A 13,395-nucleotide genomic window follows, 5' to 3' on the forward strand; every position below is an offset into this window, starting at 1 on the left:
CTGTGGGTCATTCCTGTTATGCAGTACCTTATTTTGAGCTTTGTAACTTTAAGAAAATGAATGTGCCTGTGATGTTAAGTATTTCTTTAAAAGGGTATATGAGACTTTAGTAATGTGCTCTGGTCAAGCTCAAGCACTTTATTAGCACTTTAAACTCTTAGTTTATAAATAGACTGTTAACACAATGGCAAAAAAATTTAACAGGATGGAAGAGCTAGAGGAGCCATTGTTCAGAGCTTACATGAGGGAGTCGACTTGAAGGCAATTTTGATATTTCTTAATCAGCTTTTGAAAATTGTATAAAGTCATACGTTTCTGTAATTTTAACAGGATGGAATTTTTTGGAGTGAGATAAACCAACCAGTGTTTGCACTAGGTCTTTTGAAGTTTAAATTCAATTGAAATTTACTGGACGTACTGAAATATCTGGAAAATTGTTCAAATGTGCTTGAAATTAAGATGGAAAATTTCTTCCATGTAATGTGTATCCATCAAAGATGATATTCACACAATCCACTTTTATGGTTAGCATAAGGGATGGGGGTTGCCTGCCAGGAACAATGGGCCCAAACACCTGGTGAGACGCTCGTTGAACTGCTGCTATTCTTAAAGAGACAGTACCATTTTAGCGCTTGTTATACAAAGTAATGTTAACTCAATGTAAATGTAAACTTGTAAATTGGACACATCATTTCAAACAGTGACAACTCATATCATTATTATGTTGGCTTGGCAACATGGTATTCTATAGACATGGTTTAGTGTTTTTTCAAAATCAGTAAACCAAGATTAAAATATCTGACTGTAGCTATAACTTTGCCTATAGCTTTTAAGCTACATCCACCAAACTTTGCACAGGCTTTCAGGCTGTTCTGACTCATGTTACTATGACTTTATTAACTGGAAATTTAAACCTAACCCAAATCCCATAGACTTACATTAATGGAATTTTAAAACAGACCAAGACCATTCACACTCCAACTGTCAAAACATTAAAAAGTTCAAATGTAAACAAGGCCTATCTATCGATTCACTGATCAATCGTTCTATCTATCTATCTTTCTTTCTGTAACCTTCAAACTTATTTTTTTTTTAATTGGTGTTAAACTTTCAGACAAGGCTTTGTCAAGCCAACATCAAAGTTTGTCTTGACAGACTTACCTAGTTGTAAATGAAATTTCATGACATAAGATCAATTGAATTTATATTCCAGAATTATTGTAATTATTAGTTTCCAACTAGTAAATACTATTCACATCACTCTTAATACAACTTAAGAGTCTGAATTATAATAAAGTTCTTGCACTTGTCTTTGAAAATTACAATTTGGTGCTGGAAAAAGTACTTGAAAGTCCTGGAATATCATTCAGTGATGCTTGTATGAACCCTCACAAAACATGATATACGCTACCAGCCAAAAGTTTTGAAACACTTGACTGAAATGTTTCTCATGATCTTAAAAATATTTTTATCTGAAGGCATATGCTTAAATGTTTGAAATTAGTTTTGTAGACAAAAATATAATTGTGCCACCATATTAATTTATTTCATTATAAAACTAAAATGTAATTAATAATAAAAAATAAAAAGTTTTTGAAATTGATGACTTGGACCAAATAATAAAGAAAAGCAGTCAATAAGTGCCCAACATAGATGGGAACTCCTTCAATACTGTTTAAAATCATCCCAGGGTGATACCTCAAGAAGTTGGTTGAGAAAATGTCAAGAGTACATGTATGCAAATTCTAGGCAAAGGGTGACTACTTTGAAGATACTTAAAATATAACACAGTTTTGATTTATTTTGAATTTTGTTTAGTCACAACATAATTCCCATAGTTCCATTTATGTTATTCCATAGTTTTGATGACTTTACTATTATTCTAAAATGTGAAAAAAAAAAAGTGTTTCAAAACTTTTGACAGGTAGTATATATATATATATTTGTATTGCTAATACTTATATTTGGGCGGATGTTTTTCCCAAACAAAATGATGTCACTTCCTTAAGGATGATGTAATTAAGGAGCTGGCTTTTAGGGTTATTAAGGGTTATTACAAAATACTGGAAAGTGATATGGATTACTTAAGAGAAACCTGTAAAACGATTCCCAACAATACTCCAGAGAAAACGTTTTGAACATTTTGATTAGAGAAAGGAAAAAAGAAATGTAGTATTTTGGACATTTTGAATATTTCTTAATAAAATGCCAGTTTTCCCATGTTATAAACACACAGGGAAATGGCAGTATTTAAAACGAAGGAATGAAATTATCTAATTGACCCTTATGTTCACTTTATTATAAAAAGTATGATTTCCACCTTTAAAATTATAAGTTTCATATTTTATCCAGTATATTAAGGCATATATGATGGGACAATGTACTAAATGAATGCCCCATGTGTGTGTGTCTTTTGCATATTTATAAAAGTATAATTGTTTCAATAGGTCCAGGTACAATAAACACCAAAGCTTTACATAACACACATCAGATTGTGTTCAGTGGACTAAAGCAGAACATGATGCAGTTAACCAGGATCAAATGTACCTGACAGGAGTTCACCCTCCACCTTTCATAATTGTGATCGCAATAGAGAGCAGTAGCCGTTTGCTTAACTGAAACTCTGAGGAAAGGTTAATGTGCAATTCAAAGTCGAAAATGAAATTGCAGGGAAACAAACATGGCCGCATGTCAGGAAGGCAATCGTATTAAAAGAGCCAGCAGAGGAGAACTGAGAGTACAGCAAAACTATATTTCCAGACTCACCATTTAAACAAGCTGGCCTGAGGGTGTCCATGGCTTATCTCCTTTTCTCTCTCTTCATTCCTCTCCCTTTAAATTATTTCAATCTCATGCTCACATTAAATTGGAACACTTGTAGGCCATGTAAATGGAAATTTCAAGGATGTTTTGGCAACACATGCTATGAATATAAAAAGGTAAAAATTAGACTGAGGTTCTGGAAGCTGTGATTGTTGAAAATTTTCAAAATTTGATTTTCATTTCCAGGCTCGGAATGTCTATTGTGACTATAATTTTTCTAGTTTTGCTCAACTCTAAATATTTAATTGGCTAGATATCACTCTTTGTGAGAGCTTGTTTAGAGTAAAATTTGCTGGCCAGCATAATATGATAAGTATGTTGATTATAGGGCCTTATTGGAGGCATTTGTACACTAATAAGTATAATAGTTTAAATCTATTAATTATAAAGACTAATTAATTAATAACTGATGATTCACTGATGAGTTATTAGTCCATGGATGTGTGGTTTAATAAAATATATAACATTACAATTAAGTATCTATCTATCCTTCATTTTATTGCAATTTTACATTACAAAGGCTTGTTTTGGTTTCCATAATCCAAAGAAGCATCACTAAGTTCACTATGTTGCAATGCAATAAATACATTTAATTTAAAATGAGCAAAGCCGTGGCCATCTGCTTGGGGACGGAGGGGCCACTGCCAGCCGCCGAGAACCAGAGGAACTGCTGCCATCCACAGAGAAGGGGAGGAGCAGTTCCGTCTGCCACGGGTTGGAGGGCTCGCTGCCATCCACGGGAGGGGAGGAGCAGTTGAGGACCGGGTGACGGTGTGTCCGGGAACCGGCAGGCACGTTTTCTCTCTTTCTCCTCTCTCTCTCTCTGTGTGTCTCTCGCTCACCCTTTCCCTCTCCCCACGCATCCCCACGTCTCTCCCCCAGGTTCCCAGGAGGTGGGATGGACCACCGGCTGATGGAATAGCCGGAAGGGCAGCATCTCCCCTCCAGAAATGGGAGGCGGAGGAGGGGAGTAGGTCAGTCCGGTGGCGCCCCGGCCTGAATCGGGTAGGGAGGAGTATGACGAAGAGGTGGGTGTGGCGGGGTCGTGAGGGTGCACGGCCGGCGCTGAATCAGCAAGGGAGTGAGATAACGGGGAGCTGGAGATGGCAGTTTGAGAGAGAGAGAGATGCACGTGGCTGCGCTGCATGTGCATCTGTTCCTTTATGTATTATGATATTTAAGTTAATTTATATCATTAAACTTTACTTTTATTGTTCAGCCGGTTCACGCCTCCTCCTTGCCCACCTTTAACTGTTACAGTAATCTATATATTTGTTAAAATCAGTTATTTAAATATAGAATTCAGTATTCAAAGTCATTGTGTTCTGGGGTGTGTGTGTGTGTGTGTGTGTGTGTGTGTGTGTGTGTGTGTGTGTGTGTGTGTGTGTGTGTGTCTTGTTATAAATTAAATTCAGCTCAACAAATACTACCACGATGTATAAATTATTTAAATAATATAACATTTTCTCATAATAAATGAATGAGAATGAGTGTGTGTGTGTGTGTGTGTGTGTGTTGCTTTTACAATAATTAGAAATGGAAACTATGCTAAATTACATAATTTTTTATTTTGGAGTTAAAAATGTGACATGTTTTTGTCAGGTTGTGTGAGATTAAAGGAATATTTCGGGTTCAATACAAGTTAAGCTCAACCAACAGCATTTGTGGCATAATGTTGATCTCCACAAAAATTTACTTTGACTTGCCCCTCATTACTTTAAAAAAGAAAAATCTGGGTTCCAGTGAGGCACTTACAATGACAGTGAATGGGGCCAATCTGTAAACGTTAAAATACTCACTATTTTAAAAATAAAGCCATAAGATGTAAACAATATACGTGTAAACATGATTTTAGTGTGATAAAATCACTTATTAACCTTTTCTGTGTAAAGTTATAGCCAATTTTACAACTTTGTTACCATGGTGATGTAAAGTCAACAAGCTCTAAAACCCTAGAATAACTGTAACAATGACGATTTAAACAGTTTTACAGTTCAAGTAATACATGAGATTTAACAGAAGAATTAATGTAAGTGCTTTTATAAAATTATAAGCTTCACGTTTCTGCCTTTAAACACTCGAAATATTGGCCCCATTCACTTCCATTGTAAGTGCCTCACAGTAACCCAGATTTTTTTTTTGTTTGTTTTTTTTTTTTTTTAAAGAAAGGAGGGATGAGTCAAAATTATTTTTTGTGGTAACCAACATTATGCCACAAATGTTTTCCATTAAGCTTAACTTGTACTGAACTCGGGATGTTCCTTTAACCTTTTTACACATTTACAACAGTCACTTTCAGAAGTGTTCATAGAACACATTAAAACTCGTTCAATTTATAGATTTCTTGTATGACGGAGTACATTTTATGCTTTGATCAACATTTTAACTTATTGCACATCTACTACAATATTTTCTATGAGTAACAAATTAAAACACAACAACGACCTAGAACGACCTTCTCTATAACCCCTGTCCTTTCACTTTAATACTACTTGCACGTACGAAGCCTGCTTACTGTACTGACTGTCCTGGGATCAGATATCTGGAATCAATACGAATGACAGTGAAGTGTTCATGGAAAGTCACACTGACCCTAGATCAGCTCAGCGGTCAATAAGAAAAAAGTAGCGCGCAAGCGAATGGGTATCCAGAGCACCGCCTTTACAAAACACCACAGCATTTAAACACATTCTCATCAATTCTACCCTCTACAACTTTACATTAACTAACATTTAAATATTTTGTGTAGTAAGAAGTATTAATAAACTCATATAAGATGAAAAATATCTTAGCATGTTAAATATAAAACAATAAATCAGGCAAATTCTATAAGCCCCCCCTCGGGACTGTGTTGTCTTTCAGTGCTGAAACGAGCTTGCAAGGACTCGTACAGGCCGCGCTTAATCCGGTAACTTTTGTACAGTTTGGGAGATTCAACTCATCTCATCCGTCACGATGCTGAGTACGGTCAGTCGGCAACTCAGGAGCCATCCTGCCGTAAGTAAATTATGATTTTGGGGACAGTTTAATCTTTAAAAAGACGGTAGAAATGGCGAGTTTGAGACGTGTTCCCGTTAGCTTGTTAGCGTCCCTGCTAAGGAATGCGAGACATGACAGTCTACAAATATGTATATCTCAGAATCAACATAAAATCATTAAAACACCATAACAGAAATAACGTTTTACTTAAATGCAGGTTTTTTATGGTCATGAGAAACCCGGAAATGTCACGAAATTCTAAAATTGTGATATTCAAATCTTGATAATACACTGGAATGAATAAAACCTTAACGTCACGTCCATTGTGAATATTTATATATTTTTAGTAAAACTCGGATCTAAAATTCTTAATTGGTTAGAAATGGCTCTTTTTGTAAGTGTAATATTCATAAAATAATTTTTGCCATCTTTATATAGCAATATGTCGCTCAAAAAGTGTGGTAACCCTGAACATTGAGAGGGAGAATGAACGCAACGTTTTAATAACATTGTGTTATCGAGTTGCCACAACAAACACATGTCAAATTGTGAACAAAACAAACGACACTTTCATATTGTATTGGACGAACCGCGTGTTCTTTATATTTATGTGACCAAGTTGATGAATCTTTCATTTTTACTTTACGAAATTAAAACGAGTTATATGTTTTGTGGGCACTAAACCATAAAGGAAACGGAACTGGCACAAGACGTCCGCGCGTCACGTGACAGCACTGCTATCTGAAGCTCAAGGACGAGCGTGTTAAACTGAGGACAGTCTGACCAATGCGGTCAAAATACACAACAACTGCGTATCATTAGTGTTTCCTTGTTAGATGAACGTTATTTTTATTTTTGGCCTGTATCCTGACTGGAAAGTATCTCCTAACTACCTCTAACTTTTAAGTGTCTATCAAGGCAGTTGCAAGTTGAAGTTTTGCTGGAACTGAAGACATGCACCAGTAGACACTTCTCAGTTCGGGGCTTATATCTTTTTTGCAACGTGGAGCATGTAGGTTTACAACCTGTGTTTGCTTAAAACTGAAATTTGGCATGTCAATTAGATCATTGCATGATCGGTACGACATGCTTGAGTTATCATTTATCATTGCTGTATTGCAATGTCCCAAATTTCTGTCACTATTCTGTCAAGATCTAATATCACAATACGAGTAATTTTATATCACGATAACTATATATATTGTGATACAGTAAATGTTTTCTGGAAAATGTATACAAATTCACTCCAGTCAGTGAATTAAATACTTTATAAATGAAAACCACCACCTCTTATATAACTTTCTCTTTATATGGAACAAAACATAGTCTAAGTAAACAAATAAAATAAGTCAACCTTACCAAAATGCTACATTTCACATTATGCCATATTTCAGTCTGATATGTTGTTTACCAATATTATTATTATTATTATAATAAACTTTTCCTTGAGAAACTCAAGATCATCTCAAAGCAATGCAACAAAGAAAATAATACATAAGTAAAAAATAAAATTCAACGAAAATAAACACTTCTTGCAGAAAATATAAAATGAATATAAGTTTCTTTAACCAAATTAATGCGGAGCTCTTCTTTTGGCTTTCAGAATATTCTTTTGTGTGCTTCATTTTGAGGTGTTAAAACAGATTGCTTGTATTACGAGTGATTATTGTCGTGCGACATTTTGAAGCTCCTAACTTGTATCTTATGCACTGCACTGCTGCCACACGATTGGCTGTTTAGATAATCACATGGATGATTGTTGGTGCCAGACGGGCTGTTTCGAGTATTTCTGTAACTGCTGATCTCCTGGGATTTTCACGCACAACAGTTTCTAGAATTTACTCCAAATAGTGCCAAAAACAACAAAAAAAAATCCAGTGAGCGGCATTTCTGCGGACGGAAATGCCTTGTTGATGGGAGAGGTCAACAGAGAATGGCCAGACTGATTCGAACAGACAAAGTCTAAGGTAACTCAGATAACCACTCTGTACAATTGTAGTGAGAAGAATATCATCTCAGAATGATACAATTTTTCTGCTCTTTGTCAGCTTTTGTGAACCCATGGCACAGATGTTGCATCTTTTTTAAATAACAAGCTCCTCTTTATTGACTTTTTTTGGGAGTCGTTGCTCGGTTGATGTCTTTCTCCATTAGGGGTTTTCCTTAGTCAAAAATGATTGAGTAGCATGACTGATCCCGCTCTGCGCTCTCCAGTCTTGAGCACGAATATTGGGAAGTCTGCTGGATTCTTTCGCACTTGCATGAAACACAGATCAGATGTGAAGCATATTTAGCGCTTTTGAAGCACCGAACGTGAGATGAATGTCACTGAATTTGCTTGGGTGGAGAAACATTTTAAATGCTGGAAAAACCCTGTTCATGTTTCTTCAATTCTCAGTCTCGCGTAAAGCACTGCTCACTGATAGATACGCACACGCCACACACATGAATATTTACTTATCACGATATACCGAAATCTCTATCAATTGAGACTTACGATATGTATTGTCATATCGCCCATCCCTACCTGTATGCTGTTATTTTTTCCTGTGGAAAACAAAAGGAAAATCTTCACCGCTCTTTTCCATATGACTCTGATCATGTCGATCAAGCTCCAAAAAAAAAAAAAAAACATGTAAAAGAAATTATACATTTAGTAAATGCAACTTGTCCATCAAACTTCTGAAGTCATACAATAGCTTTGTCTGAGAAACAGACTGTAATTCAAGTCGTTACTCACTGATAATATTCCCCTGCGCCGAAGCTCTGAAATCACATTCGCAATCCCCTTGAAAAATGGTGCATCAATGCACTACTCCAAATGCAATTGGTTGTCTTATGTATTGTACCCGGACACAGGGTGCCAGTTTGAATATGTGGGACAGAGAATGAGATTTGAGAGCTGCAGTGGAGAGAAAAATTTGAGAGAATAATGGTTTAAATTTCAGCCTGTTCCTCTCACGAAAGTATCAAATGCTTTCCGAAGACTTGAAATATAGCGAATGGGTCATATGAACTACTTATTATACATTGATGGTCATTTGTGAATACCAACTAGTTTCAGCTTTATATTTTTCTTTGTCTCTCTCTCTAGTTGATCCCACTATTTATTTTCATCGGCGGTGGATGCACCATGTCTCTGACATACCTGGCTCGCCTGGCAATCCGTAACCCAGATGTCTGGTAAGCATTCATTAATCATCATTCTCTCAACATTGATAATAAAACACAGATCTGCTGCTTATTTAACTTGAGGAAAAATTTATTTTGGTTATGTATTATTAATCTGTACTGATTAGCAAGAGTGTTTTGATACCTTGACCCAGTCAATGGGCACAGATGTCAATGCCATTTTTGTATTTAGTTTTACCATGCATGTCTGTAAGTCGTTTGTGCACTCATTTGCTTCATCTCCACAGCTGGGACAGAAAAAACAACCCAGAGCCCTGGAATAAACTGGGACCCACTGATCAGTACAAGGTATGAGCTCACAGTGACCTTGCATTTCAGTATATTACAGGCAATGTTTTTTATTTTTCCAAGTTTCTGTGTTAAAAGGAATATTTTGGGATCAGTGCAAGTTAAGCTGTTTCAACAGCATCTGGCATACACTTAATTTGGTTCTTCCGCTTAGAACAGTAGTCCCACCACTAAAAGAAATATGTAAACAATTTTAAACTCAAGTAACACCCATTTTGTATGAAATAATTATTATAAATGCTTTAACAAAAATACAAGCTGAACGTTTCTGGATTTAAACCCTCCTGAATGCCTTTCCCTTTAGACTTTAATTGTAAGTTCATTACTGTAAACATAATTTTTGCTTATTACAAACTGAAGGATAACAATTATTTTCTGTGGTACCCAAGAGATATGGAGCTTATCTGCCTATTATAAATACATTTTTATAAATGAAAATGAAACCTCCATTAATCATTTCATTTTCACTAAGTGTCTGCAAAGTATTTGCCAAAATGAAAAATAAAATTAAACGATTCAATTTCCAGACACTTTGTAAAAATGGTTAATGAGAGTTTTATTTACTTGTTTTTTTTGTATGTATTATTTGTTGTCTTCAGTAACCCTTAATCATTCAAATGCTCCCAAACAGCCAATTTAAGTTGGATATGAGACTGGTAGATTGAATTATTTTGTTATATTTTGGAGTTTGTGTTTAGCCCCAGTTTCACGTGGAATCAAATTTCGCTTTCATTCCACAATACCTGGCCAAGCACCATGCGGACAGTGTTCGTAATCATAGTAACCACTGCACTAACCACCCAGACACAAGCACAAGAGATTTTCACATTTAGGATTACACCGAAAAACTCTTATATACACCGATCAGCCACAACATTAAAACCACCTGCCTAATATTGTGTAGGTCCCCACCGTGCCGCCAAAACAGTTCGAACCAGTCTGGCCATTCTCTGTTGACCCCTCTCATCAAGGTGTTTCCGTCTGCAGAACTGCCACTCAGACTGGATGTTTTTTTGTTTTTGGCACCATTTGGAGTAAATTCTAGTGACTGTTGTGCATGAAAATCCCAGGAGATCAGCAGTTACAGAAATACTCAAACTCAACCTTGAGTATTTCTGTAACTGCTGATCTCCTGGGATTTTCACACACAACAGTCTTTAGAATTGAATCAGAATGGTGCCAAAAACAAAACAAAATCCAGTGAGCGGCAGTTCTGCAGACGGAAAGCCTTGTTGATGAGAGAGGTCAACAGAGAATGGCCAGACTGGTTCGAACTGACAAAGTATGGTAATTCAGATAACCGCTCTGTCTAAGAATGCTATTCTGCGATGCGGGTTGGCGATGTTTTGGTAGCACGAGGTGGACCTTCACAATATTAAGCAGGTGGTTTTAATGTTGTGGCTGATTGGTGTATTTATATATAATATATACCCTGAAAAGCCAAAACATTATGGCCACTCACAGGTGAAGTGAATAACGTTGATCTTCTCCTAACAAGGCCACATGTCAAGGTCTGGGTAGATTAGATGTTAAGCGAACAATCAGTTCTCGTAGTCAACGTGTTGAATGCAGGAGTAAAGACCTGAGCGACTTTGACAAGGGCCAAATTGTTATGGCCAGACAACTGGGTAAGAGCATCTCTGAAACGGCAAAGCTTGTGGGGTGCTTCCTGTCACCAGTGGGGAGTACCTACCGACAGCGGTCCAAGGAGGGACAAACAACAAACCGGCGACAGGGTGTTGGGCGGCCAAGGCTCATCGATGGGCGAGGGCAACGGCTATCCAGTCTTGTCCAAACCGACAGAAGTTCTACCCTGGCACAAATCACAGAAAATATTAATGATGGTTACGGGAGGAATGTGTCACAACACGCAGTGCATCGCACCCTGATGCGTATGGGGCTGTGTAGCCGCAGACCGGTCAGAGTGCCCATGATGACCCCTGTCCACCACCGGAAGCGCCCACAATGGGCACGCGAGCTTTGGAACTGGACTTGGAGCAGTGGAAGATGGTCGCCTTGTTTGATGAGTCCCACTTTCTTTTACATCACGTGGACGGCCGTGAACCTGTGCACCGTTTGCCTGGAGAAGTGATGGCACCATGGCACACTGTGGGAAGATGACAAGTCGGTGGAAGGAGTGTGATACTCTGGGCAATGTTCTGCTGGGAAAACCTGGGTCCGGTCATTCATGTAGACGTCAATTTGACACGTGCCACCTACCAAAACATTGTTGCAGACCAGGTACACCCCTTCATGGCAATGGTATTCCCTGATGGCAGTGGCCTCTTTCAGCAGGATAATGTGCCCTGCCACACTGCATACATTGTTTGGGAATGGTTTGAGGAACATGATGAAGGGTTCAAGGTGTTGCCCTGGCCTCCAAATTCCCCAGATCTCAATCCAATTGAGGATCTGTGGGATGTGCTAGACCAACAAGTCTGATCCATGGCGGCTCCACCTCGCAACTTGCAGGACTTGAAGGATCTGGTAATGTCTTGGAAGGTGTCCTGTGGTGCCAGATACCACAGGACACCTTCAGGGGTCTTGTAGAGTCCATGTCTCGGTGGGACGATGCTGTTTTGGCAGCACGCGGCAGACCAATAGCATATTAGGCAGGTGGTCATAATGTTTTGGCTCACCAGTGTATATTTTTTGCCCCATTTAAAGAAAACATTTCAGTTTTTAACTGTACATTCTAAATTCTTACGTTTAAATTAATGGTGACATTTTTAATCGTGGTTAATATTAAAACTGTTTAATCATGATATCCTTGTCACACGTGCTGTAAAACGAGCTTAACTTAAAATGTTTTGAGCCAGAACGTGCCTTTAATGTAATAAAGCAGGCTTCAAATGTGAGCATGTACCAGACTGATATTTTAAGTTCAAAAGCTAACTGACCAGCATGCATTTTGTTAAGGCCATGTATTTTTGGTTAAGTGCTTAAAGGAATCATACTAAGAGATGTGACTGAAGGACTGTATCAGGACCTCTTCTGCGATCTTAATGAGTTTAATTCATTAAGCGCTTCATAAGCTCATTTTATGTGTTCCGTTAGTTGTAACAAATCTAATCATGCTCATGCCTTAATGTGAATTTGATGTGGAGTCAAGTTTAAGTTCAGTACTTAAACAAGCAAAAGAGTTAATGGATTTTGGAGAGCACATGCTACAGCAGCTGCTTGTTAAACTACTTAATATGTATTCTTAGTTCATCAATTAAAATGTCTGTTTTTCCTTTTCAAGTTCTATGCAGTGAACATGGACTACAACAAACTCAAAAAGGACCGTCCTGACTTCTAAATGTATCCAGGGAATCCAGACTTCGTGCTGGACCAAAGGCTTAATCACAAAGAAATCTAAAGAGCTACAAGTCCGCACACTTATCCTCATTGGCCCTTTTTCATATATTAATTTATGCAAAGAGACTAAATCGCACACTTTTTTGTCTCTGATTTGCTAGATCCCCTTTACCATTGGATCTGTGTTGTGTCTTGTATTTTCTTTCCATTCTGTGTTGACAGAAACAATTAATAAAAGAGAACTTTTTTCCCACATACAGAGAAAAACAAGCTGATGTGTCATGATTATGTGGGTGTTTGAAAGTATGTGTGCAACTGACACTACATTCATACATGCCGACATAGACATCTGATTTCAAGTCTATTTTAATCTATTACAATAGGAGCACCTTGTCACTGGTACAGGACAGCTGTGTGGGGGTGTGTTTTGTCTAAGGCTTTGTTCACACTGCACAAATATCCAATTTTTATTTTCTTTTTAAATCCAATCTTGATGACTGACTTTCCACACTATAATTTTGCAATTGATTAAATAAATTTTTCCAGTCAGTGAGGTCAACATCTGGCATATTTGCTATACAATGATGATTTACGCTTCAGACTACATTACAGCACTGTTACATGTTATGGCTCGAATAATGAAAAAATGGCATGTTTTCAAAAATCTGATTTTTAATAGGATTTCAAACCACCTACAAAGGTTTGAGTCAAATGTAATGTGCTCTTACTATTCAGACTGCAAAAAAAAAAAAAAAAAACTTTAAAAAAAAACAATTATGAACAGAGCCTCAGTAACATTTAAACTGCTTCACA

The 13,395-nt window shown here is 37.3% G+C and overlaps 1 protein-coding gene across 1 annotated transcript; it reads left to right on the forward strand.

Annotated features, from left to right (window-relative positions):
- The first annotated feature begins 5,652 nt into the window (after positions 1-5,652).
- LOC127451861 (cytochrome c oxidase subunit NDUFA4-like) lies at positions 5,653-12,852 on the forward strand. Its single transcript, XM_051716861.1, has 4 exons — positions 5,653-5,820; positions 8,897-8,985; positions 9,222-9,282; positions 12,527-12,852. The coding sequence occupies exons 1-4, from the start codon at positions 5,779-5,781 to the stop codon at positions 12,581-12,583; spliced, it is 249 nt and encodes an 82-aa protein (XP_051572821.1). The 5' UTR covers positions 5,653-5,778; the 3' UTR covers positions 12,584-12,852.
- The last annotated feature ends 543 nt before the right edge of the window (positions 12,853-13,395 follow it).

This window comes from Myxocyprinus asiaticus, chromosome 14 (genome assembly GCF_019703515.2).
Source record: "Myxocyprinus asiaticus isolate MX2 ecotype Aquarium Trade chromosome 14, UBuf_Myxa_2, whole genome shotgun sequence".
NCBI lineage: Eukaryota > Metazoa > Chordata > Actinopteri > Cypriniformes > Catostomidae > Myxocyprinus > Myxocyprinus asiaticus.